The sequence below is a fragment of the Oreochromis niloticus genome, linkage group LG11 (genome assembly GCF_001858045.2).
Source record: "Oreochromis niloticus isolate F11D_XX linkage group LG11, O_niloticus_UMD_NMBU, whole genome shotgun sequence".
In the NCBI taxonomy this organism is placed as follows: Eukaryota; Metazoa; Chordata; class Actinopteri; order Cichliformes; family Cichlidae; genus Oreochromis; species Oreochromis niloticus.
Genome location: NC_031976.2, coordinates 28,305,664 through 28,332,945, shown reverse-complemented (window position 1 = coordinate 28,332,945; position 27,282 = coordinate 28,305,664). Strand labels below are relative to the sequence as shown.

General features: G+C 38.6%; 3 protein-coding genes across 11 annotated transcripts in view; 1 reads left to right on the top strand and 2 right to left on the bottom strand.

Annotated features, from left to right (window-relative positions):
- Positions 1-2,654, bottom strand: part of vsig10l (V-set and immunoglobulin domain containing 10 like) — a 5,040-nt gene extending 2,386 nt beyond the window's left edge. For 2 of the 7 annotated variants that reach the window (XR_003222165.1, XM_005455343.4), the window contains exons 1-6: positions 2,272-2,653; positions 1,684-2,016; positions 1,118-1,396; positions 747-1,007; positions 305-547; positions 1-200 (exon numbers count right to left, since the gene is read on the bottom strand). The exon at positions 1-200 is cut by the window's left edge and continues 79 nt beyond it. Coding sequence is in view for 6 of the 7 variants with exons in the window: in XM_005455343.4 (XP_005455400.2) it covers positions 1-200; positions 305-547; positions 747-1,007; positions 1,118-1,396; positions 1,684-2,016; positions 2,272-2,593 (1,638 nt within the window). In the remaining variant the exon portion in view is untranslated. Of the gene's footprint in view, positions 201-304; positions 548-746; positions 1,008-1,117; positions 1,397-1,683; positions 2,249-2,271 lie in introns of those variants that run through there. The other 5 variants (XM_005455342.4, XM_005455344.4, XM_025911436.1 and 2 more) reach the window with 4 other exon arrangements.
- Positions 2,655-3,435: 781 nt separating this feature from the next.
- Positions 3,436-8,362, bottom strand: etfb (electron transfer flavoprotein subunit beta). The gene is made up of 7 exons (XM_003450531.5): positions 8,206-8,362; positions 6,629-6,787; positions 6,166-6,324; positions 5,983-6,045; positions 5,249-5,407; positions 4,841-5,052; positions 3,436-4,076 (listed from the first exon to the last, which is right to left on the bottom strand). The coding sequence occupies exons 1-6, from the start codon at positions 8,257-8,259 to the stop codon at positions 4,882-4,884; spliced, it is 765 nt and encodes a 254-aa protein (XP_003450579.1). The 5' UTR covers positions 8,260-8,362; the 3' UTR covers positions 3,436-4,076; positions 4,841-4,881.
- Positions 8,363-10,985: 2,623 nt separating this feature from the next.
- Positions 10,986-27,110, top strand: usf2l (upstream transcription factor 2, c-fos interacting-like). Of its 3 annotated transcripts, XM_005455338.4 has the most exons (11): positions 10,986-11,435; positions 11,914-11,954; positions 12,185-12,291; positions 13,416-13,535; positions 14,822-14,975; positions 18,970-19,057; positions 21,360-21,398; positions 23,447-23,505; positions 23,865-23,959; positions 24,067-24,195; positions 25,057-27,110. In XM_005455338.4, exons 1-11 carry the CDS (start codon positions 11,401-11,403, stop codon positions 25,144-25,146), a joined length of 957 nt encoding a protein of 318 aa, XP_005455395.1. In that variant the 5' UTR covers positions 10,986-11,400; the 3' UTR covers positions 25,147-27,110. The 3 variants fall into 3 exon arrangements, with proteins under 3 accessions (XP_005455395.1, XP_003450611.1, XP_005455396.1); XM_003450563.5 differs by lacking the exon at positions 21,360-21,398 and having other exon boundaries at positions 10,987-11,435; XM_005455339.4 differs by lacking the exons at positions 10,986-11,435; positions 11,914-11,954; positions 12,185-12,291 and adding an exon at positions 12,807-13,271.
- The last annotated feature ends 172 nt before the right edge of the window (positions 27,111-27,282 follow it).

Sequence of the window (27,282 nt, the reverse complement as noted above, 5' to 3'; positions counted from 1 at the left end):
GACGTTGTAATGACGAATCATAAGCTGTGAGGTGTTGCTGCTGATCTGGTATATGGACCCGTTGATGACAGTCTCATTGCCACTGAACCATGACACGACAGCTTTAGGCGAGGCCTTACTGAAACAGCAGATTGTCACCACTATTTTGCCCCCAGAGTCAACTGTGGTTCTCATAATTGGAAGGAATGCTACGGGACTACCTGGAGAACACAAGGTGCTTGTTTAGACTCAACTGCCAAAGTCAATAAAGCACATTATCCATACATTATGTGGATTTGTTATGAGTTAAAAATTGAAAACTTGCTTGCAGTGATATTGCACTTATTCTGTTCAACAGGGTGTTCTGCCATGCACTGGATTGTTTTCCCATTTAGACTATCTGATGCGTTGACGGTTAAGCTGAAGTTCCCTGCTCCACTACTGGAGTTGCTTAGCTCTGGAAAAGACAGCTGGGCCTGTGGGGTTCCCCCTACCCATCCACAGTGATACTGCAGGTTGATGGCATTCACTGACTGCACCAAGCACTCAGGGTTGCCCACCGGCCGCTCTGTCCCAAGATAAAATGAATCTGTTATTAATGTCTGGGTGCACATTTAAATATTTTATAAATGTAAACAGCATTAGATGAGTACTATGTACTATATACAGCAAACCATGACAAAATAAACTATAATTCTCAATCCAGATTGAGAACAATTTCACATAAAACATGATCTAAAAGATATAATGTCTACTTTTCCACATACCATAAACAGTTAAGTTCATGTTCTTTTGCCGGCTTTCTTTTGTATCTTCATTGACCAGCCTGCATGTGTAAACACCTCCTTGACTGGTTTGTACATTTGCTAGATTCAGGACTCCTTTTTGGGAAATGATCTTCCCACCAAAGACCCACTCAGCGACTGGCTGTGGGAATCCATTAGCCTGACAGGAGAGGTTCAGAGAGTCTCCTGCTAAATAAAAAGACTGAATTGGATGGACCTCAAGTGTAGGCTCATCGGGTCCATCTATAACATACCATGGAAAGGTATAAGAAAACAGTGACATAAATAAAGAGACTTATAAGTATATAAATAAAGAAGACTTTAAGCTGTAGTTTTTAAATTGTTAAACTTACACCGCACAGAGACGTTTTGAGATGCCGTCGCATTTCTGAAGGGGTTTGTCAGTAACACAGCGTACTCTCCTGTGTCATTTTGGTTTGGCCTGAGGATCACAAGACTATTTGCTTGTGTCTTCACTAAATAGTGTGAGCTGTTTTTTATTTCAATACCATTGAAGAACCAGATTTGTTGCTCAAACACTCCTTGGAGCATGCTATGCTGCAGGGTGAAGTTCTCAGTTCCCTCTTTGATAAGACCCGGCTGTGAGCTCAGAGTCAAGCTCTGGATGTATTCTGTAAATAAAAACATGAAAGGAAAGAAGAACCACTAGATGATTATATCTACTCTAGTATACTGCCTTTCCTTTCTAATGCATCAGTCTTATTAAGATGGCAGGTACATATAAAAGATAAACTGCATAACTTCTCAAATGTCAGATTTCATTTTTTTTTTTTTTTTTTTTTTATTTATGGTTTGTCTCAAATATTCAAACAGTTGTTTAATATTTAAAGAATTATATTTAACATTTTATCTAAGCCATCAACAACAGCAAGTCTTCCAGCCAGATATGCCCACTCACCAAATATTTTCAGAGTGAAAGTAGTTGAGGCTTTTCTCATTCCAGGTTTAACCATTTCGATGGTGTAGTCACCGGTGTAGTTAAGTGGAACATTAAAAAAGGTGAGGGATGCACTTTGTTTCTCTAACTTGATTACACTACTGAAAATTGCAGCTACAGATGGATCAGCACTGGAGTTTATAGTCCATACAACAATACTTAAAACCCCCTTAAACCAGCTAACAACTGGGTCAGAGGCACCACTGAAGGACACAGCCAGAGTCACGTTTTCGCCAGCTAAAGCATTCACCAGACTGGGACCAGCAGGAAAAACCAGCAGTTCACAGCGGGCACCTGTGAGGATGTAGCCAAGTAACTGAGTCAGAGAGGAAATTGCAAGGTCACGCAATAAGTCCGCTAACATCAAAATAATGCCAAATAAACAGAATTACTGTCGTTTAATCTTACAATCGGGAACAATGCTTTCGTTACAGAAACGCACAACAAAGCCCTCTTTTTCTAAACCTAAAAATGACGCAAAATTTCTAGTACTAACAAACAAAATCACACAAATCAGTGTCATAACACGTAACTACGCTTTATTCTCACCTTGGAAAGTGAAAAATGATAAAATGGCCAGAAAAAACGAGCTTAATCTCTTGAATTCCTTTACACAAGGCATTTTTTGTTTAAAAAAAAAAAAAAAATAGCAGACGTTTGTATTTCCAGTACAAAAGCACAGACGAAAAACAAAACCGTCTTGGTAAAGTCCTAAAGCGGTAACTTCCGTATCAGCGGAAGCTCCAGCGGTCAGCCAGGCGCGTGAGTATCCCACCTGTACTAACTCGATTGTGCATGTGAGGCCACGCCCCTTACGCCCCTTACACAACAGCCTCTTTATTTGTATTTGCTTGCTAATAAAATAACACATGACATATCAACTTTTCGTTAATACACCTGGTATAAATATACCAGGTGTATTAAATAAAGAAGAGGTGGAGAGAACGTTGAAGTAACTACTTTACCTGCGTCACCATAGTGCTGATACCCTCATCTTCGCAGTCAATGATGTATGCTAATGGAAAGTCAAGAGGCCTGCCTGTCCATGTACGTGTTCATACAGTACCCAGTTTTGTTTTGTTTTTACCTATGCCTATGCTAAAAACCACCAGGCTTCTTGTATGGAGACCAAGACCTAAAAAAAAGGTGACATTTGTAGTTCGGAATAAATAAATCAAATGAATAAATTTGTAATAAAGCGCTATAACAACTAGGCTATAATCTTGAAATTATGCTGTAAAGTGTAAAAAAAAAAAAGAATCCACATTTTCAAGGTTTATTCACAGGTTTCTTTTATAATTCTCAGTCTGTTCTTATTTTTGTAAAGGAGGGGGCAGTTTTTTGCTGTTTTATTCAAAACAAACAATGCTGAAACTCCTGAAAACTGGATTCCATTTTTCTTTTCACAGGTGCTCTAATAATACATGTCAGATGAAACACACATGACCCAAGACTCACGCTTTTACTAGTATTAAAATAAACAAGTATTAAGACCACAATTGAGATTAAACTCAAAATACTACTTTGAGATTAAACCTTTCGCTTTAAGTCAAAAACCTGTCACAGGTACTATACCACTATATCCTGTACAAAACGCCTTATTACTGCTACCATTTTACAGGTTTTAAAAAAATGCCTTGCAGACTAAATTTAAAGGATAAAATGTAAGGTACTGTAAACTCAAAGGAAACGCCAAGAGACCAGACACAGCTGTAGATATGAAAAAGACTGGCTGCTTTATTGTTATTGTGATGTTCTGTACAATCAAAAGAGAACTTAGGCGCTTACGGTAAAATTCCAATTTAGGATCACGTTCCCCTGCTCATACTGAGAGACACTGTCTAGTCAATCCTTGAACTCAGTCACAGTAGTCAAGATACTAATGCTAGCAGACATTTTCAAATCAACATGTTGGGTGGTTCTGTATTTACATACATCATTTACAAAAATTGCACCTCTTAACATGTGTGACTACAGATATACAAGAATTAACAGATGAGGATGAAGCAGCTGAAATGCATCAAACTGGTGAAGTTTGGGTACAGTTCAAACAGCAGCATGAGTAATGGGAAGATTCTGGGTTTAAATTACTGCATGAACACCGCTTTTTAAAGCATTGCGATATAATGAAACGAATGAACTACTCTGCGAGTTTAAATGCATAGACAAGACAAGATGATCCTTTTGGGCTTGCCTGACTGCAGGACAGTGTGTCTCAACATTGCTCCACTCCTATCAGTACCTCCCTGCATATCCTCAGGAGCCACAGTTTCAAACAGAGGGATTAGACCAACACATAAGCTTGTCCTGTGGTTGGGCTTATGTAGTTCAGTCTCGTTATTCATTAGAGAGTCCTGCAAGGAGAGAAGAGAACATAGATAGGTAATTCAAGACAAGAGTAGCAATTAACATCTTTAATTACTTTTTCTTTAATCGCCACAAGACACACAATATCATTTGCCATAACAAAATAAATGTGACTTTTTTCCCCCTTCAAAATGAGATTGTTATAAAAAGGATAATAATGCTCTACACAAACAATTCTATCATTCATCACAAGAGTTAATTTTACTGCACTCTTAAAAAGTTGTAATCAAGAGGTAGATATAGGTCTATTGTGGATAATTAATTTGTGGTATGCAATTTTCTTTTACTAATTCATTAATGATGCATTGTTCCTTTTCCCAGAATACCTTAAAATTAAAAAGACTCTATTAATCTCTTTTTTTCCTTTCTCTTTTTTTTTTTTTTTTTTTTTTTTTTTTTTAAAAAGGCCTGTTATAATTACTTATTACTAATTTAAAACTCATACCTTTTTTCAAACAAATATAGTTTAGAGTTTGCACAGAAATATAACTGTGGGATTTTTAACATATAGATACAGGTGTAAAGTTCATAAATGCATGAAACCTAGCGATACTAATACATGGGATCACAAGCTGAGGAGATCTAGCATACGTTGCTGAGCCACAATGGCAAGGGGAAAGAATATGAAAATAGCAGGTGAGCTAGAAGGTGCTTAGTCATGCCAGAGAAAATGACCCTGATGTCTTTAAAAATGTAACTTTAAAATTTTGCTTAACTTTCTGATGAAAATTATTAATTCACTGATACTCACCTCTGTTAGGTTCTGCACTCCCAGCTTATGTGCTTAAGCCTCTATACCCTCCCTGCCTCTTTCAGTTTGACCACTAGGTCTTCCACTGTCTCCACCTTCATCCCTGCCTCCCTCTGTGGAGGCTCCTCCACTTTCAACACCTCCAGCCGTGAAGTCAGGTCCACCCCCAAGTCTGCAGGCTTCACAGTAGCAATCTTCTTCTTCTTGGCTTTCTAAAATAAGTTATGCACAAAGGGTGAATAAAATAATTATTCCTCTTTTTAACTACTTCATAGCAGGTTAAGTCTTAAACGTAAACCCAGCAATTATAGTCAGAACCTGTCTCTAATCTTGTCCCAGAAATCAGCAACATGATCTTAATGACCTTTTAGCATCTTGCGTTTCTGACCATCATTTCCAGCTGCTTACCATGATATTGGGTAGTGTGGCATATCTGGGGGTGTTGAGTCGAAGGTCTGCAGTGATCACTGCTGGTGTGTTGATCTTAATATGTTCCAGGCCACCATCGATTTCTCTTACCAGATTAATCTTGTCTCCTTCCAAGGACACCTCTGATGCAAAGGTACCCTGCAATGTGAAGATACCGTATAATTTCATAAAATAAATAAATTTTAAAAAAAATACACAGTAGGATCTCCCCTGGGAACCGTTCCTCTATTTTCAGTTAATGCCATCTGCTGGTTTGCTAGTGTAACTACAACCACAAATAATCTTGACTACAGGAGTCATGTATGCAACCCAAATTTAGAAATAATTTTTGCCATTTACATTACAATATCTGTCTATCCAAGTGCCCAACCTGGACACTGTAAATAAGATTAAAGTGCTCTGTTTTGGCCAGCCAAAGAAGAACTTCACTCCATCTATCCAGGCAGCCTTTGACTTTGGCTTTGTTGATATGTGCAAGATTACTGTAGATCTTACTGACTCAAACTAGCTTTTACCAACTTTGATAAGGTTAGTGAAGGCTATTGGGAACAGGAACATATCCTCTTATCATTACTGTTATACAACACAGATGAAGAAACAGAAAACATAGAAACTTAATCTACAAAAAAAGAGAACAAAAGAAAGAAAATAAACTAATACCTACATAATTATAGGGTCAAATATCTCAGCGCTACTATTTAAGGTAGTCTTACCTGAGGCCAGTCCAGTAAAGCTGCTGTCATCTGGCCAGTCTGATTGCAATCATCATCGATGGCCTATGAAATAAACACAAGTCCTTAATTACTTAACAGCAGTGCAAGTATTCTTTAGAGTATGGAAACTAAGAATGCAATTTGAGAGAGTGTGAGGAAAATAAACTATCTGAAATCTTTAACCTGTTTGCCAAGGAGAATAAGCTGAGCATCCTCCTGTTTGGCAAGAGCTGCCAGGATCTTAGAGACCTGAAGGGGTCCCAGGTTTTCATAGTCTTTCCCACTCACGTCCACATGAATGCCACGGTCAGCCCCCATGGCAAGGGCAGTACGGATGGTCTCCTGAGTTAGAAAAAACACATGTAAGAGAACTTTTCTTTGGCTTGATGTTTGATGACAACCCTGAAATTATAATTGTTGATAACCTTAAACATATTAAAAATACATTTATGTAAACATCATAATAATCACTTTCTGCTTACAGTGAGTCTGACAGGTTATATGCATGGGATTTCAAAAGTTATTTTACATGTAAAATAATACACCTGAAAAAAAAGGTATATATATGTATCAACTTGCAGCAGCTCCAAAGAACTCCAAAAATCAGTTAACTTGCTAAATTACTGTCTCGCCCCAGCTCATTCACCTGCGACTGCTGTGGCCCACAGCTGACAGCCACAACCTCCTTAATAAGCTTCTTCTCCTTCAGCTTGACCGCCTCCTCCACAGCAATCTCACAGAAGGGGTTCATTGAGTGCTTAACGCCATCTGTCACCACGCCAGTGTTGTCTGGCTTCACACGGATCTGTGGAGAAACAAAACAATAACACAGGGTCACTACAGGGGAGCTAAATTAAAGAAACAAACACAATGACAGAAACTTAGAAATGAACTGAGCCAATACAAGGTGTTAAAAGGGTAAATACATCCAGTGATGGATATTTAAACAGATTTAATGTAGCTGGCAGAAAACCTTTAACTAATCTTATCTTTTTTTAAAAATTGGTCTGTAATGATCAATTCTAACACCACTGGAATTGATGTGCTACTATAATCACTTCTACTCTTTTGGAAAGTCACAAAGGTAGCACTGGTGCTGGCACTGGGTAATAAGGCCTTGCTTTAATGTGGTTAAGGTGTAATGTGCTGTTGCGACTTCCAGCAGCACATTGCACACTTTTGGAGCTGCTGCGACTTCCATGCCAAATTCTGAAAAAGTATATACATCTCAATGGACTAGAGAGGGTGTTGAGGAAAAGGTCTTCCTCAAGTGTGGCTAGGATACTTGCAGTATATTAATGTTTTTTACTGTCATTGTATGACAATAAAAAACATTTAATTAATGTTTGTTTTTTTTTTAATTTAAGAAAAAAAATAAGAAAACCTAGTGGCTTTAACGTTTCTGTGAATGGACCTTGCTATAAAGTCAATATAATGCAACTTCACTTATACAGAACACTTGCCAGTTAAAAATTCAATTCTTGCAGTAATCAGTCAGTCATATAAAACACGAGTGATAAAATATAAAATAACATGAGAACACTTAATCTGAAATTACAAGCAGGCGTGGGCATTTCCCCAAACTGCACACAATTTAAAATGGGAAAAAATAAATAAATAAAGCCGATACTCTGACTAAGTACTGACACCTCTACCTATCAGACCGCTGAGGATATTGTAATCACAGTCGTTTTGGCACTGTGCAGATCCTGCTGAGAGCAGCTGAGGCAGGACTGTTCTTGCTGCAACATACACCAGCTAGTATTGCTTATTGATTATGGTGCTGTCCCTCAACTGAAGGGTAATGTTAAAAAGTAAAAGAATATTCCCATTTGAATACCGGTTCCTGCAACATACACGCCTGTCTTACAAACTACTTTAAAATCTGCGAAAGTCACTGCCCAATTTGCATGGAAGTCATTCCAGAGGTTCAAACAGACATGTTATACAACTTGCAAGAAGTCGTTTGCTGCCCTGCTAAACACAAACTCAGCTTCTCAGTATTGTGCATTAAATAAGTGAATACATTAATTTGGCTAGAGACAAACAACTTATCTGTCAAAATAATATGACCGGTCAGTGGTGTGGTGTTGCTCTGGTTTTCCACAACCGACGATTTTAGGCTAACATTAGCTAGCAGAGCACAGAATGTCAAATAAGTGAGCAAAGAAAAATACCTTTAAAAGCGCGAAAGAAAATAGGTAATTTGACTTCAGATATTACCTTAACTGCATAGTCAATGACACGCTTAACTCCGACGAGAACACGGCCAGACATTGTAGCTGAAACGTTTAAATAAAACAGACAGCTAGCGTTACACAGTCACCGCAATGAACCTTCACTCAAGAAGCAGTCGGAATTATTTCAGGGTGAAACCAGAGGAGGGACTGAAGTGACCGCCCCCCACTCTAGCCAATGAAATGCTGGCATTATCCAGCGTTGTAGGTTACGATTGGCTGTAGTGTGTGTAAGTTGGTTGCTAAACTCAACAAAAAGTCGCCGGTCGCCGCAATTTCGTTGACTGAATAACAGTTCGAGCTTACTGCGATTGTTGGTGAATGAGTCTTATATCACTTCCAATACTATCGTAATGATTGTCTTATTGATCAACTTGCTTAAAATAGGTAAATTACCGTAAACCACATACGAATCATACGGTGCTCCTCATATCTATGTCATAAACAAAACCCAGAGAAGAAAAGTTCCGCTTATATGGGGCAAAGGTCATGAATAACAGAGTGACATGATGAGGATCATATTGAGTGTCAAACGATTACTTAAGAGATTTATGATGACTTTATTTTTTATTTTTAGATTAGTGTTTTAATCATGCAATCACATTTCTTTTAATGTTCAAGCTAAGTGTGAAATGTGTTGACAGGTCATGTTATTTACTGTATTTTTATATTACATGTACTGTATATTCTGTTAAACCAGCCGTGGGCTTGGGGGGGGGGCACTGGGGACCACAAGTCAGTGTACTCCTAGTGCCAGTCCCTGGCTAAATGGGTCGGGTTAGATCAAGAAGGCCATCCAACATAAAATTTTTACCAAATCAAGCATGCGGACCATTAACAATGCTATTTACATGCAGGTTTAAAACAAGATCCTCTGGTGCTGTTGCCATCAAGGTGCCAATAGAAACTGTGCTACTAGTGGCCGGAGACAAAGAAACAGGAGAGGGGAAGGCATGTTCAGAGCCAACAAGAGAGAAAGATAGGGGGAATGAGGTGAGTGTGTGATTGTGAAAGCGAAAGAGCTGGCCGATATAATGAAGAGAAGGAAGGTAGATATATTGCGTTTACAGGAGACCAGGTGGAAGGGAACGATGGCCAGACAGATGACAGATGAGGTCAGGCAAGAGTCTCAGTGGACTATAACATTATAGTCTTAATGATAAAGTTATGAGAGAGTAAGGAGCAGGTGGAAGAGAGCCTGGAGAGGTGAAGATCTGTTCTGGAGAGAAGAGGAACGAAAGTTTATAGAACTGAGATATAATATGTGTGTGAATAGGAGGAAAACAGGCATAACAGTGAAGTTGGTTGACTTTAAATACCTAGGGTAAACCCAGCATTGGCAATATGGATAAGCCTCAGGGGTCCAGGTCTGCCCACTAAAGCCACTATGCCACCTCAGTTGAATTCTACTAATAAACTTTAAGAATTTATACAATTTGGTAATGAAAAACATAAAGACCAGTACCATCAATAAATTATTGCAATGCAAACTCAATTTAATTATTCAGTTCATGGCAGTTTAGTACTTCTACGGCAATCATGTTAACCAGGAGGACACTGAGTCGATGGGCCTATGCAGGTCAGACTTTGGGAGGTACTCCACATGTCTGTCTGACACCAAAAAAGATCATTCATCAGCTTGTGCAATTGGTTTTAAAGCATGACCCTACAAGAAAGTTGCGAAACAAATGGAAATGTGTTGAGGATAATATGTGCTCATGGTCATCTGTCGTAGTGCATCCCCTTTGCATTTAGAGAAAATCTATCTCCTGCTTAAATGGCTACATTTCTTTGTATGTGTATTTTGTGTGTACAGCTGTAAGTATGCATAACATGATGAGCGTCAGGGGTGATTAGTGACAGAAGGATAGCAGCAAGAGTGAAAATTTACAAGATAGTAGTAAAACCTGCTGTGATGTATAGTTTGGAGATGGTAGCACTGGCAAAAGGACAGGAGGCAAAGCTGAAGATGCAAATATTTACATTGGGAGTGAGCAGAATGAACAGGATTAGAAATGTGTACATCAGAGGGACAGCTCAGGTTGAGCAGTTTTGGAAACAAAGTTAGAGAGATATGTCTGAGATGGTTTGGACATGTGCAGAGGAGAGATAGTGCATGCATTGCACTAGGATGCTGAAGATAGAGCTGCCAGGCCGGTGGAAAAGAGGAAGACTACGGAGGAGATTCATGGATGTAGTTAAGGAGGACATGCAGAAGGTAGTGTGGAAGAAAAGAAGGCTACAGATAGGGTGAGAAGTAGGCAGATAGTCTGCTGTGGGGACCTCTAAAAGGGAGCAGCTGAAAGAAGAAATATGTGTATAGTCAGTTGTTTATCGTTTATCAGGTGGAGTTAAAAAGTAAAAACAAAACAAAACAGACCGAGTATTCAACTGTTATAATATGTATAATAAAATATGTCCAGTGTTCACTGAAAATGTGTTATTAGCACACTTGTTTTGTTTTAACTTTCTTTCTTTCGACTTCAGTTTGTTTTGTTTTTCTTCTTTTGGCCCGTAATAATTAGTAAAATCATGGAGGCAAAATAAAAGAATAGTTTGAAATAATCTTCTAAGCTTATTTTGTCTGTTTTTTGTTATTAGAATACACTTAAATGCCACTTTGTAACGCAAGTCTTGGTGTTAACGAAGACTAATGAGCTGATAAATAATAACAATGTGGCATTAATACCTTGCTGGTTCAGATCTGAGCCAGAACATCATGCCACACTCTCGCGCATTAATAAAAAAAAAGAAAAAAAAGCTACGTGCATAAGTTAGTTGTGGAGCCTGTTCGCTACTCCCAGAGCACCGACAGATAAGCTTTTTGTTTGTATTTCAGTTGGTTTGCAACATTCTGTGTCTTCCCCACGCTCTAGCTGATGTTAATTCGCACTTTTGTGGTCACCGGCGGGGGTGAGAAACCGTAGCGAAACGTTATCGACCGTGTTCCCCGGTTCAGAACACCGGCAAGCAGCAAATCCCCCCGGCGCGACAGCTGATCGAGAGGAGTTACCTCGGATCACCCAGCGGCAGCAGCAGCGGCCTCCATTTTAACTTCGACACCGAGCCGTACCTCACGTGTCCTGGGCTGTCTCTCTCACATGACCCGAGTGTTTGTTCCCGTGATCAGCACTTCCATCTCCGTCTGTGACACCGAATATCACTTTTTATTTCAACACTGATGGATATGCTTGAACCGAGTCTGGACACCGCAAGGTAACTCGGTCAAAATGGCTAACTGAAACAAGCTAGCCGCAACATGCTATTTCACACAGCTAGTTTACGACGCTAACCAAGGCCTGACTTAAAAAGTGTTGTCAAAACGAATTTAATGTGAAGACTCCAGCTAAGTTAGCAACACAACTCTTGGACAACTCTTTAAGCGGTATAACTTAGTAGTCATATCCAAGAATAGTAGTGTTCATAGTCAACAGCTAAGAGAGCTTAAGCTAGCTTTTAAAACAAATAACTATTCTCAGCCACTCTTGGTAAACCAAGGGCAGTTGCTGTGCTGTGTTTTTCATTATAATTGTCCTGCTGGCTGACTGACTTCCCAGACATCACTTGCCACCCCTTACGGTGAAGTGGAGGGTCAGTTATTACTTTAATTTAATACATTGATATATAATTTTCACGAACATTAGCTGGTTGCGTAGCTTGTAACAACTGAAGTATTTCTGTATCCGCTTTGCAGCCAAGAAAAGCAAGAAGAGGAGGTTGTCCAGGGATCTGAAGGTAAGGATTTATTTACTAAGCTGTCATTGACCACACTGTAGTTTTGTGTGCGTACACAATACTTTGAAAAGAAAAAAAAAAGCCACAAGCTCTTTCCTCAGTACACTTGCTTTTCTTTATGTGCTGCAACATTGAGCTTCGTTATTTGCAGCTACACTCGCGGCTTGTTAGCTGTTTAATTACTTTTTCCATTCTAACAACTGTTTCTTTATCCCCCTTTTTCCTTGAAGACGGAGCAGGAGAAGAGCAGACAGCTGTTACAATAGCCAGTGTACCTCAGGCTGCAACATTTGGTGACCATAACATACAATATCAGTTCCGCACTGAGGGTGGGCAGGTAAGTAGTTAATGGATGGAAGTGTGGACACTACTGATTGTTGCTGTTTAATACCCATTTCAGAAAGAGTCTAAGTGTTCCTAATTGCATAAGGGCCTAGACAGTTAGAGTAAATTGCCTCTGTTTAGCACTTATGAGAGTACACAAACAGCACAGAGTGGATAAATGTCCATGGGGTGTTTGTGCAGCACGATAATTACCAACTGAGAACTCTCAACTGCATATTGATGGAGGTGGTTGAAAAGACGCTTGGACATATGGCAAACAACAGTGAGTGATTATATATGTTGAAGAACCTGACGACAGTCTTTAATGTTAGGCTTACATTTTCTTTTTATCTGATTGTTTTTCTTTTTCTGGATGCTTTGACGCCCTCCTCTATTTCAAAGTCAGGAGGAAAGCACTCAGTAAATTTCCTGAAGGTATCAATGTTTATAGTCTTTTTTTTTTTTTTTTTTTTTTTTTTGTTATAGCCTCAAAATTGAATGTTGACCTTTGTACAAAAGTGTCTCCTTCCTGTTCACTATGTGGTTTTCACACCACTGTTGGGCAGTGGTGAACAAAGGGTCAGTAATGCCAGCATATACACTAAAAAAAGGTATTGTGACATTCATGTTGGTTTACCCTTACTGGGTGATTTGTGCTGGAGGAAATTGAGTCAGTGATCCATGTGGTTCAGGCATAAACAAGACTAGTATGAGCAATCATGTGATTTCAGTCTGGTCTGGGATTGGCATGAGACTGCTGTCACATGTCAGTCAGGAGGAAAGTCACATGATAGAGGGATACAAATACTGATTCTTCGAACAAACAAGCTCATTTTCCTTGCTATTTAAAATTAAATCAGGCGCATTCTGAAGCGTAGGCATATTGTGTGGGATGGTGAGATCAATGCACAAGTGAGGTTAGAACTGTAGTGTCAGGATACTAGGCTGAGCAGTACGGAAGCAACAGATATGATAAACAAATCAACAAGTCAGGTAAGGTGGTGTTTTATACACAGTATGATCGAGTAATGCAAAGAAATACATAGAGTAAGGATATAAATGGAGAAGCAGCTAGTTGCTCTCTTTGTCTTCTTGTTGTTCTCTCTTTTTACCCACATTTGCTTTTCGTCTGTCCAGGTGACGTATCGTGTTGTCCAGGTGACTGACCAACACCTTGATGGAAGAGATGATGCAGGAGGAGCAGTGAGCGTTGTCTCAACAGCTGCATTTGCTGGGGCTCCTCAAGCTGTGGCACAGGTATCATAATCTTACACTTTTTAATGGACCGAAGGGAAACCACTAGTAGTTTAAACAGTTTTTGAAAGCTTGCTTTCTTTATTCATGTGTTGAAGGATAAGGTGGAAGTTAATTTCTGTATATTGCCATTTGCAGCATTCTCACTGAAAACAACTAAAGCCAGTGTTATTCTACTAATTTCTTTCGTTTCTTTGCACACGCTTGTCACACCTTAAAACATTAAGTTTCCAAATACTGTTAAAGACATGAAATATATCATGGATCAGTATATACATCTATTGGCTGAAAAGCAGGTACATGAAGTTATTACTGTTTCAGTAAGATTATTTTAGCTATAAATGTCTGACAGTGCAGAGTGTGGCTGTAAACAAGGGACACAGCCATGCTTTTGTGTTGAGTCATGTTTTTTTTCCCGCTTTATGTTAAGTTTTATGCAACACTAACAAAGATTGCTGTCTATGAGTGAAACAAGATGATGCAACCAGTTTTTCTTTCAAGCTATTAAAATAGTAGAATATTAACTAGCAGATAGGTGTGGTGTTTTGGTTACTCCTAAAAAGTGATGCTTATTAGCAAATTGTGAACTGTTGTTAATGCTTTTGTGTACACATATAAAGCAAAAAGCTTTATCTATATATATATATACTTCAAAAACATAACAGGTTTACAGTTAATACGGATGATTTCTCATTTGTGGTTTTTGAAAAAATGCAGTTTTAAAAACACAGTGTTGTATATCTGTCATAGAATGATCAGTTATTCTCACCAGTACTTACATTCCATATCACATCATCTCTACTTCACTGATTCACTGAAATTACAGTAGCGGCTGTAATTTCTCTAAGCTTGCCAAGATGGAAAAATAGTCTAAAGAGTGAATTGTGTGCCCGAATATGATATCTACTCAACACAAAGTGAGTCACATAGGTGTGTAGTTTCAATGTGTGTAGTGCCAATAGTTGTTCCACAAGAACTGCAGTAACAGAGGGAGCACAGTTTGAGCTAAAAATATGCAATTTTTCTAGCAAGAACAGACCAAATTTGTTTTCATTAGTGCTATACTGATGGCTTTACTGACCTTGCTATTATCCCCGCTAACAAGATCACTGCTGCTTCTTTGCCTCTCTTTATCCTAGCTGTCAAATGGAACTGTGTCTTGCTTGGGGGGGTTTAGCGGGGATACCAGTATTGAGTCTGACAGAGGATGAGGTGTGGGTTTACCTGCTGTGACTGCTCCATTGCTGCTTGTTCATGGCTCTCCTCTGTCTCTCTCTTATCTGTCACAGGCTGTGATCCAGAACCCTTTCAGTAATGGAGGAAGCCCAGCAGGAGAGGCAGTGGGAGGGGAGACCCGCTTCGCTTACTTCCCCGCAACTGCGGTGAGCGACGGGACTGTGTCTGTGCAGGCCGCCACGGACCCCACACTCACACAGGCAGGGGGTGAGTCAGTTCTCACACCTAATTTGGGCTGAGGCTTATCACAGTGCTGCAGAGCTAATTAAGCTATTATTTTCAGTGACAAACAGAAGTGTGTTTTGAAGTACCTTAAAGAGAGAGATAGCTGTCCTTTTTTTTTTTCATTAGTGAAACATGATCCTGACAGTTTGAGCTGATAACAAAGAAAGCGGGGCCATATACAGCAGATACAAAGAATAAGCAATATATCTAATCGCTCCCTGTTGCGATAAATTATCTATACTGAGCCTCTAAATATCAATATTTTCATTCTGTATGTAGCTTATATAAATAGATTTCCTCACCAGCTTGATTTTCTAGGGTGACTACCCCACGAATCCAACTGGTGGTGCTTTATATGACAAAAGTGGGTGAAGTAATACATGTTCATTCATATTTACATATGTTCACCAACATATATTTGGTGAGGAAGAAGCAAAGCAATCCAAAGATGATAACGACAATCGCACTCACTTTTTTATATATTTTTTGTACAGATTATAAACCTAAATATGTGTTGCAGAATCAATTTGCTCTGTGATTCCTTCCCCCCATTTGGATATTTTTGCTCAATAAGTTATTTTAAAATATCATTTATGATGCTGGAGAACGCAGTTTTCTCCAACAGTGAATCAGCATTTTTTTTAAGGGTCATTAGATCTTTATTAAAGTTGTAGTAATTATGAGAAATATTTTAAATTGCACATACCCAGCAGCTCATTTTAATCTGTTTCAGATTCCTAACTTAGTAATGTGACAGAAACATTTTTTGCCATGACTAAAGTTTGCCTCCTCCAAGTCAAATATTATCAGACGCCAAAATTAAATTTGCCATGCTTATCATGTTTACTTGTTTACTTCGTGTCACATGTCCTCCTATTCTGCTTCTTTTCCTCTTTCCTGCAATATGCTGTCATCTGGCTGTACTAACCATCCTTGTGGTTTTATGCTGGTTGTCTAGATCAGGCTATCATTGGCTGAAGCTGTGTTCACTGAGCATTGTAAGTGCTCAGTTGACCTGGAGAACACCATATAGGCTTTAATGCGTTTTTTGTTTTTTTAAACTAAAAAATAAACAAAACAAAAACTGCCATCTACCTATTATGGATTATTCAGCCAGATCTAGAGCTAGCAAGCACACTGTTACTGTTGGCTGGCAGTTGACTGTTGGATGATCATTATTTGTCTTCAGGATTGTTATGAAGGAGTCGAACATTGCGGGTCTCTAAGGATTTTATGTAGGAGAATGTACAGCCTGGACAGCAGTTATTGTAGGAACTTGTAATTCATCACCCAGTGTTCCTGCTGCTGGCGGTGCTTCTTGCTGTCATTTTGGCCCAGACTTGGGGTCTAAAAATGCTTGAAACTGGGATTCAGCATATCTCCAACATAAATCTATAGACCCAAGGCTGAAAGAGACAGTTCAAGTGCCACATTTAAGATTTTAGCCCGATACCTCATACGATATCATATTGTCCACAATAATTTTGGTATAACTATTTGCGATACATAAAAGTGTCTCGTCGTGATAAATATAGCATTTATGTTCGCTAGGGTACACAACAAGTCCAAGCATGTCTTAGACTGAGAAATAAATGTCAGCCTTTAGTGAGCAATGCTTTGCAAAATACACAAGAAAACAGTTCACCCTAAAAGTAGCAACAGCAAATTTGTTTAACCACTTGAAGCAAAAGACATACAACCAGGCTATAAAGAAGATGCTAGCTGACACAAAAATAAACAATGGAAGTATTACTGGAGAACTCTTTAGCTGCATTTGGTATGACCGGAAAAGCAAACATTGCATGAAAATTACTGATGTGTTACAAGGTAGAAAAGTAGGGCACTAAGCAGTTGTTTAAAAAGCGCCAAGCAAAATCCAAAATCCTGGATAAAAAAATATTGTTAAATTTCAATTTTATTATGTGCTCCTAACTAAAAATGTAAATCTCTTTTTGTGCATTGGAATAAAAATTCCACAAAAACAATTAGATGTAACTCCCACTCATTGTCTCACTTACCACTAATACGTATAATAAATTACAGCTTTGTAATTTAATAAACTGGAATTAAACAGTTCCACAAAAACAATTAATTGTAACAGTGCAGGCTGCTAAAGTGTGGCTGGTTTAAGTTACTTTTTTGTTAAACTAAAATGTTAGGCAGTTATATTTTTACTTTTACCTAAAAGGAAAAAAAGGATGGAGAATTCCCTTCATTTTGTTTGCACTAATAAAAGCTGCTCCCTGCAAGCTGCAATCACCAATAAAATGCTCAATATTTTTCTTCTGTGTCATCAAAAATGTCATTTCCTTGAACTATCGTGATATAATTTTGAGGCTACATCACCCACCCCTAATATCCAATGTGACCTTACATTATGCATTGTTTGTGTCTTTGTGAGAGAGATGGATACTTTGGACACACATATTGTCTTATTGTAAGGCTGTCTTACAATAAGACAATATTTTTGCTGACTATAACATACATATGGATGTATGTAGTAGTTTGTGGCAGCAAAACTACACAAACAAGTAGCAGGCACATGGCACTGAGACTTTCATAGTAAAAAAACAAAAAACGATTTACTTTTTTCTGTTATTTTGTAATCCAACTCATGTTTATGATTAAAAAAAACACAAAATGAAACGGGTTTAAAACCCCACCTGAGCTCAGTCATGCTCCAGTAAAATACCTATGTAGAGGCAAATCTTGGGTCATACAAGGTCATTGCATTGATTCACTGATTGGGCTTTCCTTGAATCATTAGGTTTCTTTGATGTAGCTCATCCATTGCTAATTACAGACATATCTTGTCAAGCTCATGCAGCACATCCACACACACACTGCTTTTCTCTCTCGCTGAGCATTGTGTGTCTACTGCCATCACATGACTTAAACTCACAGAAGTCAGACACCCTTAAGGCCATATCAGTTGATGCACCTCAGCTGTAACTTATATAATAGGCTCGGCTAGGTGCAGCTTTAAGAGTGAGATTGGAGCCAAAGTGTTAATGCAGTTTGATATAAAAAGCAAAGCACTTAATGTGTGTTGAGCATCTTAAAACATTAAGACGTGGCCTCATTCAGAGGGAGCATCTGCAGTCTGCTTTAGCAGCAGATTGGAAAACCAGAGTGCCTGGTTAAAAGACTGAATGTACCTTGCTGTTTTCATCTGAGAAATACTGATTTTCTTGTGTGTTTTCTGTTAGTGACTGATTCTGCGTTTTAGTCCTTGATCACATTCTTTGAAAAAGAAATGACTACAGGCTGAATTTCTGTGTCAAGACCTGTTATTTGGGAAGGTTTTCTGTGAGAGGACCTTCATTGTTTCGTGGATAGTTTTTTTTTGGTTTTTTTAATTTTTTGGCGGAAAATGGTGTTGCTCATTTTGTTTGTCAGGCCAGGTTTGCCATCTGGCCAGATGACAAGATTAGGTGGCTTAAGATAAAATAAGTGGATTTATTTCTTGATGATGTTTTGGCTCTTGAATGAATATGTTATGGATAAGTAGTGTTAGTAGAATATTTTTCTGTCTACATCTTGATTGTACATGAGAGTTGAGCCTGTTTCTACACAGTTGGCACAGTTGCATCCTTACAAGAAATTTCGGGGTTCCACTTTGCTAGTTGGCTTAAGGATTTCTGTGTTATTTTATCATTGTGCCAGATGTGGCTTCTCTTTACTTTCCTCCCACAGTTTTATGACATACACGTTAGGTTAATCGGTGATTCTGAATCAGTCGTAGGTGTGGATGTGAGTTTAAATGGTTGCCTGGCTCTTTGTGTTAGCCCTGTGTTGAGCTGGCGACTTGTCCCTGCCTGTTGTCCAATTTCAGCTGGGACAAGCTCCAGCCACCTTCCCCTGGATCCTCGTTGGATAAGCACTTAAGAAAATGAATGAATCAAGTCAGTCTTTTGTGAAATGTTGTGCTGTCTTACTCTTCATTGTTGACTGAACACACCTGTGCCTTCAACAGGTCAGTTTTATGTGATGATGACCCCTCCTGATGTCATTCAGACAGGCACACCACGAACCATTGCCCCACGAACACAGCCATACCCTGCGTAAGTATCAGCCCTGTCATTTGCTGTTTGTGTGATGGAAACAATATTGCCATTGCAGCTTGAGACACATAAAACTAAGCATATTTTATGACTAATTTCAGTGGAGTTTAAAAGTAGATTTAATGACAAAAGCTGTTAAATAAATCTAATATCATAATAATAAAGTTACTATGATAGGTTTCAGTTAATTTTGATAAGGGCTGTACGCATTTATTGCAGCAATAAATCATTTGTGTTTAGCAGTGTGGCTCTGCTCTCTTAATGTTTCAGAGTGCATCTCCACAAAACACATCCTTTTCAAGAAATGTTATCCATCAGAGTCTGAATTAGTACTGTTATAACAACGAGGGCATAGATTATCATTAAAAGATAAATATAACAACAAGATAAAATTCTACATTAAAGAAGGAAGTGCACTTTTTCAAAAAGCCTCTAAGATTGTGATGCATTGAAAAGGCAATAAAAATCAAGTGAAAAGCAAAACATTGAAAAGAGTGATGATAATAAGACAGCACTGTGATCAAGGAGAAGAGCTGCAGCTTTGTGAGCTATGGTGTGTGTGCATAGACTGTATAAAAGAAGGATCTGTTTTTCCAGGCATAAAAAGGGACTCCAATGTGGAATTTACTTAAACCTATATTCTTTCTAATGACCAGCAGTGAGCGACCCCTGTGGCTGCAAAAAGAAGCCTATGAGAGACAACCCTAGTGCTCTCCAGCACACATTTTCCTAATGAGCGTTTGGCCTTAATTGCAACTTTTAAGTCTTATTTATCATAGCAAGATGTTCATTTTGTGAATTATCATTCCCATGTTAAAGTATACAGTAAAGCAGTGTATGTTTCAACCGTGTGACTAAAGAAGAGTTGCTACTGTGTTGGTTTTGGAATCAGATCCACCCCTTTCTCATACATCTAGTTTCAAAAAGCCAAGATATTGATCCGCAAAATGCTCGAATCGAGGTGGCAGAACAGAAGCTAAAAAAATGAAAGGGTGGATATTTCGTAATAAACCGTTTAAAATAGTTTCCTAAATTCAGAATTTAAATGAGATATATTTTCAAAATCAGTATTTAGCACGCTATAACTGTAACTGCTAATGCAAGAGGAGAGTGTAGAAGTAGAGGTGGTTAAACTGCAATGCAGCAGATTGGAATGATGTATTAGTAGTAGTCTGAGTAAAAGAGAATTGTCTCATATGAATGAATGTTCTATTCAAACATGACTGAAAGACTACTGTGACGTCCATTTGAACAACTGCAAGGCTCAAATTTCTCAGCCTTGCTGCCACTGCTGTTTTCTTTTACTCAAGGCTGTTTTTCTGCCCAGGTAATCTCTCTTGTGTTCACCCCGAGTTCATGGTTATGATTGATTTTTAAGGATTTCTTTTTTTTCCTTTTTTTGCACATGGTAGCTACACATCATCTTTTTCCTTTTTTTTACCTTTCAAACTCTCATACTGTTTATCGCTAAAATTCACAACATGCATTATTCTAATCATGCATCAAAAGGAATCCATCTCAGACTCTCCAACTGGTAGCCACATGCTGGTGATTGCTGTTATTAAGATCATCAGCAGGCTCACCTGAGCAAAGGGTTTTAATTTTAATTGCATGCGAACCAAGCTGGTTTTGGCCTACTACTGATTTTTATTCAGAAAAGGGAATTTAAACAAGCTTTATTTATTTATTTCATGGTTCATTTGAGTGCCAAAACACACTGGCACAAGAGCCATAGCCCTGTGAGATTCAAGGCTCATGAATGTCGGCTAGTTTTTTTTTTGGTTTTTTTGTACCCTGTTTGGTACAAGCCAGTTTTTTGCCTGGTTGGTCACTTAAAAATTAACACATGACCCAATATCAAATTGAGTTAGCTCCGAACCTAAGTGAATATTCCTCTGTTTTCATCCAGGCCTATACTTAACCTTTAACTCGTGAAAGTGATTGGATTGTGGTCAATCAGATAACACTGCTATAAGGAGTAACAACCAGGATACAGCACTTTTATCTTAATGGTTGTAGGCAGCCCTTAAGCTGTTTTTTTACATTTAATTTCTCAGTTATTTTCTTATTTATTATCTTATTTTTAATATTATTTATTTATTTTTACGAGAACTAGAGATTTTTTTTCTGTTTTGTTCTGGGCACATTTAAGGGGAGTTGTGACTTACTGTACATGAATAATTTATGATTTTCAGTGACTTCAAATAGAGTTATATTTACATGTAAAGTGATGAACCATGACGTTTTCGTTGGCATGTGAGCAAAGTGAATGAAAACTACCCAACCTATCTGCCATTCACAGAGATGAAAACGAGCTGCTGCAACATGAAGTTTTAAACTGGTGAGGACAGTTTCCACATTTCTCCCCACTCCTCTTACAGCAAATGAACTAATCAAATTAGATCACAAGAAGCGAAGAAGCACACAAACCTCTGCCCTTCACTTTTCTCCACCCCTCCCTTCCTGATAAGTCCCTGGTGATTCTCCCTGCTCTTGATGTGTGAGACACAGATGTAGCAATTTTTCAGCGCTGACCCTGATCCATTGTTGTTAGTACTGCTTGTGGCAAATGTATTTTTCCATTAGGACCTAGAAATCAGGTCATTGTTCTCCATCTGGAAACAAATGGCTCACTCCACACTTTTATTTTAGTATAATTTTCAAAGTGTCCTTTGTTGTAGCCATTTGAGTTTGGTTCTCTTTTAGCCTAGTTTTAAAGTTGGTCATAAAACTATTTGGACAGCATTTGCTCTTTAAGTGCATTTTGTTGATATGACAGGGATATTGAGATAAATGGAGCCAATGGAAGCCATGTGCTTTCACTTGGAAGATCTACTTTCAAAATAAGTAGTTATTTGTGACTAACTAGCTAATACTCACTAATTTTTGTGCTCATTTTTTGAGACCATGAGAATAATATACACAGGATCTTTCTTTTTTTTTTTTCAGAATTATTTTTGTGATCTCATCCATTGAGGCGATATGAATCTCAGCCTGCAGTCTCTTTTTTTCACTTAGTAATTTAATGAAATATTGTCAAGGCCATGGCTTGGTGACATAAAAGTAAAACTCTGGAAGAGGGTGGAGAGTGGAGGTAGCATTGGTAAATGATTACATTTGTCATTTTACAGATCAATAAAAGATTGTGCAGACCTTTTTTGTTTTATACATGCTTTCTTCAACATATGGATAGTCTTCTACCAGAGGAAACATACTCTTAATTTTTAAGTTTTTAATTTTTTCTCTGGCAGCCTTTACTCTCGGGGGCACTTAAAAGAGGTGTGCAGGGAAAAACATTCCTCTAGGCATGTACATTTAGTTATTCAAACCGCCATCCACATATTTTAACACTTTGCCTAAGAGTACTGTTTGGCTGCTGAATCCATTATACAGCTGAAATCCCATTAAGATGTCTTGAGATACGTGTGAGAGTGCCGTTTGGCTTAGCTGACTATCTCAAACGAAGCTATCAGCAGTCAAGTTGTGTTGATTGGACACAAATTCTCTGCAGTAGAATAGAAAAGATTTGTTTTAAGGCAGACAATGAAGACAAACAACCTCATAGGTCATTTATTATGTCATGCAAATTGCAGGCAAAATTGCAGTGGCAATAAGCAGTAGTTTAATTTATTTTCAGGATTTTGTAGTCCCCAGTGTTCAATTAGTGAAACCGACACTTGGTTGTACAGCTATCAACCACAGCTTTAAACCTTGTTGAAAGGAATAACATTGATTACCTTTTTATAATGTAATGCTCTGTCAGGACATCCTGGGTCCTGCCTTTTATGTGGCAGGTGCCTTCAGTGTAAACTAGACCACGTTTGATTATGTGTGACTGTGTTATTGGTCTGTTCATGCCATGGTGGGTGGTAATGATAAGTCTCCTTGTCACGTCTCTGAGACTTAATTAACTGAATCCTGAGGGAGGTTGCAAAGACAAGAGACAGTTGTGTCATTAGGTGTACGCCACAACTTCAGTAGGAAGCATCTGGTTTTCTACAGTGTTGTAATTTTACAGCATAATAAAGCATTGCACTCCCTCCAGGCCACACCTGGGAAGAGGACAACCAGCTAAAGTAAGAAGGTTGGCTGATTCTCAGTATTCCAGACAAGGCAGCTTGGCTCAAGGCTGCAGGCGTCAGGACTGCATATGTGACCTCATAGGGCTGTGCATCATTTAATATTTCTACCAAAGGCACTAACCATCTTCAGAGGCTCATTTTAAATGGCAATAACAATAGGCTTGAATTTAAAGATAACGGTGAAGAATGGTTTTTAATAGGCAAAGGATTTGGAGGATTGGATTGGATTTGTGTCCGATTGTATGGAGCGCAGAGATGGGAGATATTGTAGTGTATGAAAAGTGTTTTATTTCCTGTCTATCTGCAGGAAAATGGATGGACCCCGAACACCAAGAGATGAAAGGAGAAGAGCACAACATAATGAAGGTGGGTAATTAGTCATGATTGTGGCTTTTGATTTCATCAGACAGTCTTAACACAATGCCGTGTGGTGCCTAAATGGAAATTTTTTTTGATGAAAGAAAATCACTAAGCCCTCTCAAAATATTCTGTTAAGAGTAAAAAAAACCAGCATATTATTTTGACCAGCCACTAGAGGTTGCTGTTGAGCCGTCAAAGTCAGTCAGGAATGTCCGTACTGACGAGATCTGGCGGATGAAAACCTTGTTTTGTAAATCAGAATGACCTGTGATCTTTTACTGTAGCTTAAATTAGAAATCTGGAAATGTGGCTTGTATGCATATACTCCTTTTAAAAACAGTTCTTCTTTCATCTCTGTTCATCAGTCGAAAGACGGCGAAGAGACAAGATCAACAACTGGATTGTCACACTTTCCAAGATTATCCCAGACTGCAGTATGGATAGCACCAAAACCGGAGCAGTAAGCAGTTTGTTTGTTTTTTAAATTCGCGCTTGATTTATTAATACCCTATAAAAATAGTCATATTTCTTTTAAAAAAATGTGTGACAATGCCTCTGTATTTATAGAGCAAAGGAGGCATCCTGTCTAAAGCTTGTGACTATATTCGTGAGCTGAGGCAAAGCAACCAGAGGCTGCAAGAGAGTCTGAAGGAAGTGGAGAGGATACAAATGGACAATGAGTTGTGCAGACAGCAGGTATGAATATCAGTCTTCGCTCTAGGCTGCAAATGGGGCATCAAGCGAAGTTTCTGTGACTTTGGTAATGTGTAAAGAAGGGCTATGAATGATAATTCAGAGTCCTCCTTTGAGGTGGTTGGGTGTAGCAGATAAATAAACTTGCGCATAATAAGGCAGGCATAGTGGACTGCATATGTGGCTGTGAAGATTGCCACTGCATTGAATAGATTAGTTTGCTTTATAATTCAATGCAACATTCTTTCACTTAAGTCTCAGAAGCATGAAATCCACCTAGCCCCATATGCATCTTCATTTCTCTGAAACAAACCCCCTGAGACTTCAGGCTGCATAGCTGATCATCACAGCCTGACAAAGTGGATCAAAGAATTTGCACTCAGATAATGAGAAATGTTACCTGAAATCAGTGCTTTGAGAGACTGTGGGAATAATATACACAGGGGTTGTGTGAGAACTAAGTGCATGCTAATGCACTCAAAAGTATTGTGAAATCTTGCAGCTCTGAGTCTCTTGCTTGAATCCTGGGTCTGCAAGCGATTCAGTGATATATTCTTATTCTGATGCTCAAAGCTGAATATCCTTCCTCAGTCCCTCAGTGGGGAGGCAATGAATTCAGGATTCGCCCAGGGGAAATGTAGCAGAGATGACATACCTCAAGATTTGATAATCCAGTCGGTTGTGGGCAGGGGTGTCTTACAGGGTCTACACACACTACTCTGTAATCTCAGGGATTGCATAGTCCTGTGTATACATTAGTCGGCTCGCAGTTTTCAAAGGAAAAAGTTTGGTCAGTAAAGTTAAGGCTGTATTTTGCTGTGGAGAATGTTGTGGATGATGCATTTTTTTCTTCTTTGGTTTAAGATTGAAGAGCTGAAAAATGAAAACGCATTGCTCCGAGCCCAACTCCAGCAGCACGGCATCGAAATGGTTGGAGAAACACCACCACAGTGAATGAAACCAAAAGAGCAGCGCAGGGCACACCCACTCAGACATATAACTGACACAGTGGGAAACAACGCAAGAAAAAAAAACCAACAACAAAAAAACGAGAGACTTTATGGAGAATCACTTTCTTTTTAGTGAATGCATCCTCCCCTGGGTTCCCAGGTTGTGAACCCTTCACTAGCCGATTTTGGCTGCACTTGACTTTTCCAATCGTATTGAGATAACCACCCGCTGCAGCTGAGTAGAAATGTGCTCCAAGAAAAGATGCCCACTCACCTTTATCAGGGTGCTTTACTGTAGGACTAGCTATGAAAGAGACCCTCTGCTGCCCTTCTTTATTTGTATTTATGTAGCTTCATTCATGGACTACGATGTTTGTCATTTATTTTTTTCCTTCCCAAACCCTTTCCCTCGTTATTAATTTTGACTTACTTCATGCTTTTATTCTGTTTGTGTTTTTTGAGTTCTGTATTAATATTTTGTTTTTTAGCCCCTTTAATTTATTAGTCTGCTTGCTGACAGAAGCCTTGATGGAGACCCGTTACGATGAAATTTATGCGTCCCAGAGAAGCCGACATCAAAGTATGAAAAACATGATTCTACAGACAGAAATAATGTGACACACATAGCTTACCTAGACCCAAAGACAAACAAGAATCTGTGCTTGCTGATGATTCTGGGCTGATTTATGTAAATATGGCTTCTCGTGTTTTAATACAGATGTTACAGAATGTTAAAGCAGATTATCTCTGGGAGTAAACAATCAATAACTCATTAGTTCCATGCTGGCAATTGTCAAAACAATTACAACGAAGTGTGTGCAATCTATGAAGTTCAGCTTGCTGAGGCTAAAATGTGGTTTACTTGAAGTGTTGGGCATTTGCTGGTGAAGTGCTTTTTAAATACAAAGTGAAATGTTAGAATGTGGAACGTGCAGACACGTCAAACTTCATGGTGTGGAGAGGTGAGCGGGGCAAATCCCAACTTTTGCCACATAATATTTAGGTACTGTGGGTTTTGTTTTCATCCTTTGTCGTGTGACTTACCTGTGTCCCAGTACGTGCAAGAATAATCCCAATGTTTCATTTCAAGCTGTTTGCTCTATTTTGGTATTGCAACACTTCAAATGGAGCTCAACGCACAAGGGGGTGGGGGGCACCCTGGAGAGCAGTGCTCAAAGACTTTGCTCACTATAGAAAATGAGTACACGGAAATTCTGTGTTGCAGTTCTTAGTTGAGCATGACTCATTCTCTACGAAAAGACTAAATAGTTTGCATGCGGGTAACTTGGAAATGATCTTACATATTTCTCCACCCACGCAGGCAAACAATAAGTAAACTGTAATTGGTTGTACAAACAGCAAAAGGCAATATTAACGTTGCTGAAGGTTTTGTGAATGAATATAAATGATGTTTTGTTTTGGTTTTTTTCCCACTTGGGGAAATGTGAGTGGAAGAAAGATGTCAAACTTCACTTAATAGAGCACGATTGCTTCTCCTTGTATCAACAGCTCAGGATCCAGCAAAGGAAAACCAACACTCAGACCCCTGGCAACATCGGGCAGGCTATCACATTTTAATATCTCAGACTCGCTTGTGCTTTTAAAAGTGCTGTTCTGCTACAACAACTGGATTCAAACCTGGGCGATATAGTGCAAGTGTCTGGTCTATCAAATGAGGCTCCTAGCCAAAGTCGAATGATAGATGTTTTGCAGCAGATTTTTTTTTCTTTACACCTCAGTGAGGAGAGACAAGAATGTGAATGTGAAGAAATGAATACTGCTTAAAAGATGGTTGATCACAAATGAAAGGTCATTCATGGCTAACTTTTATTTCTTGCATTTCTTTTTTGAAATGGCAAAAGGAAGAAAAAAAATCCTCTTTTCCTCTGTGTAGCAGCCTCACTGTTCTCAGGTTAGAGACATGTTTTCTAAGCAAAATGGTGGAAAATAAAACTTTCACTAGCTAAACATCTTCGTCTGTGGATCATCGTTTACCAGATCTTGGGAAAAACTGAATATATTTTTTCTTTCCATCTGCCCAATAGCATTGCATATTATTATATACATTATTATTTGTTTCATTGTAATTTAAGACATTGACTTCCCTTTAACTTTTATTCTTAAATACATTCGCTCTAAT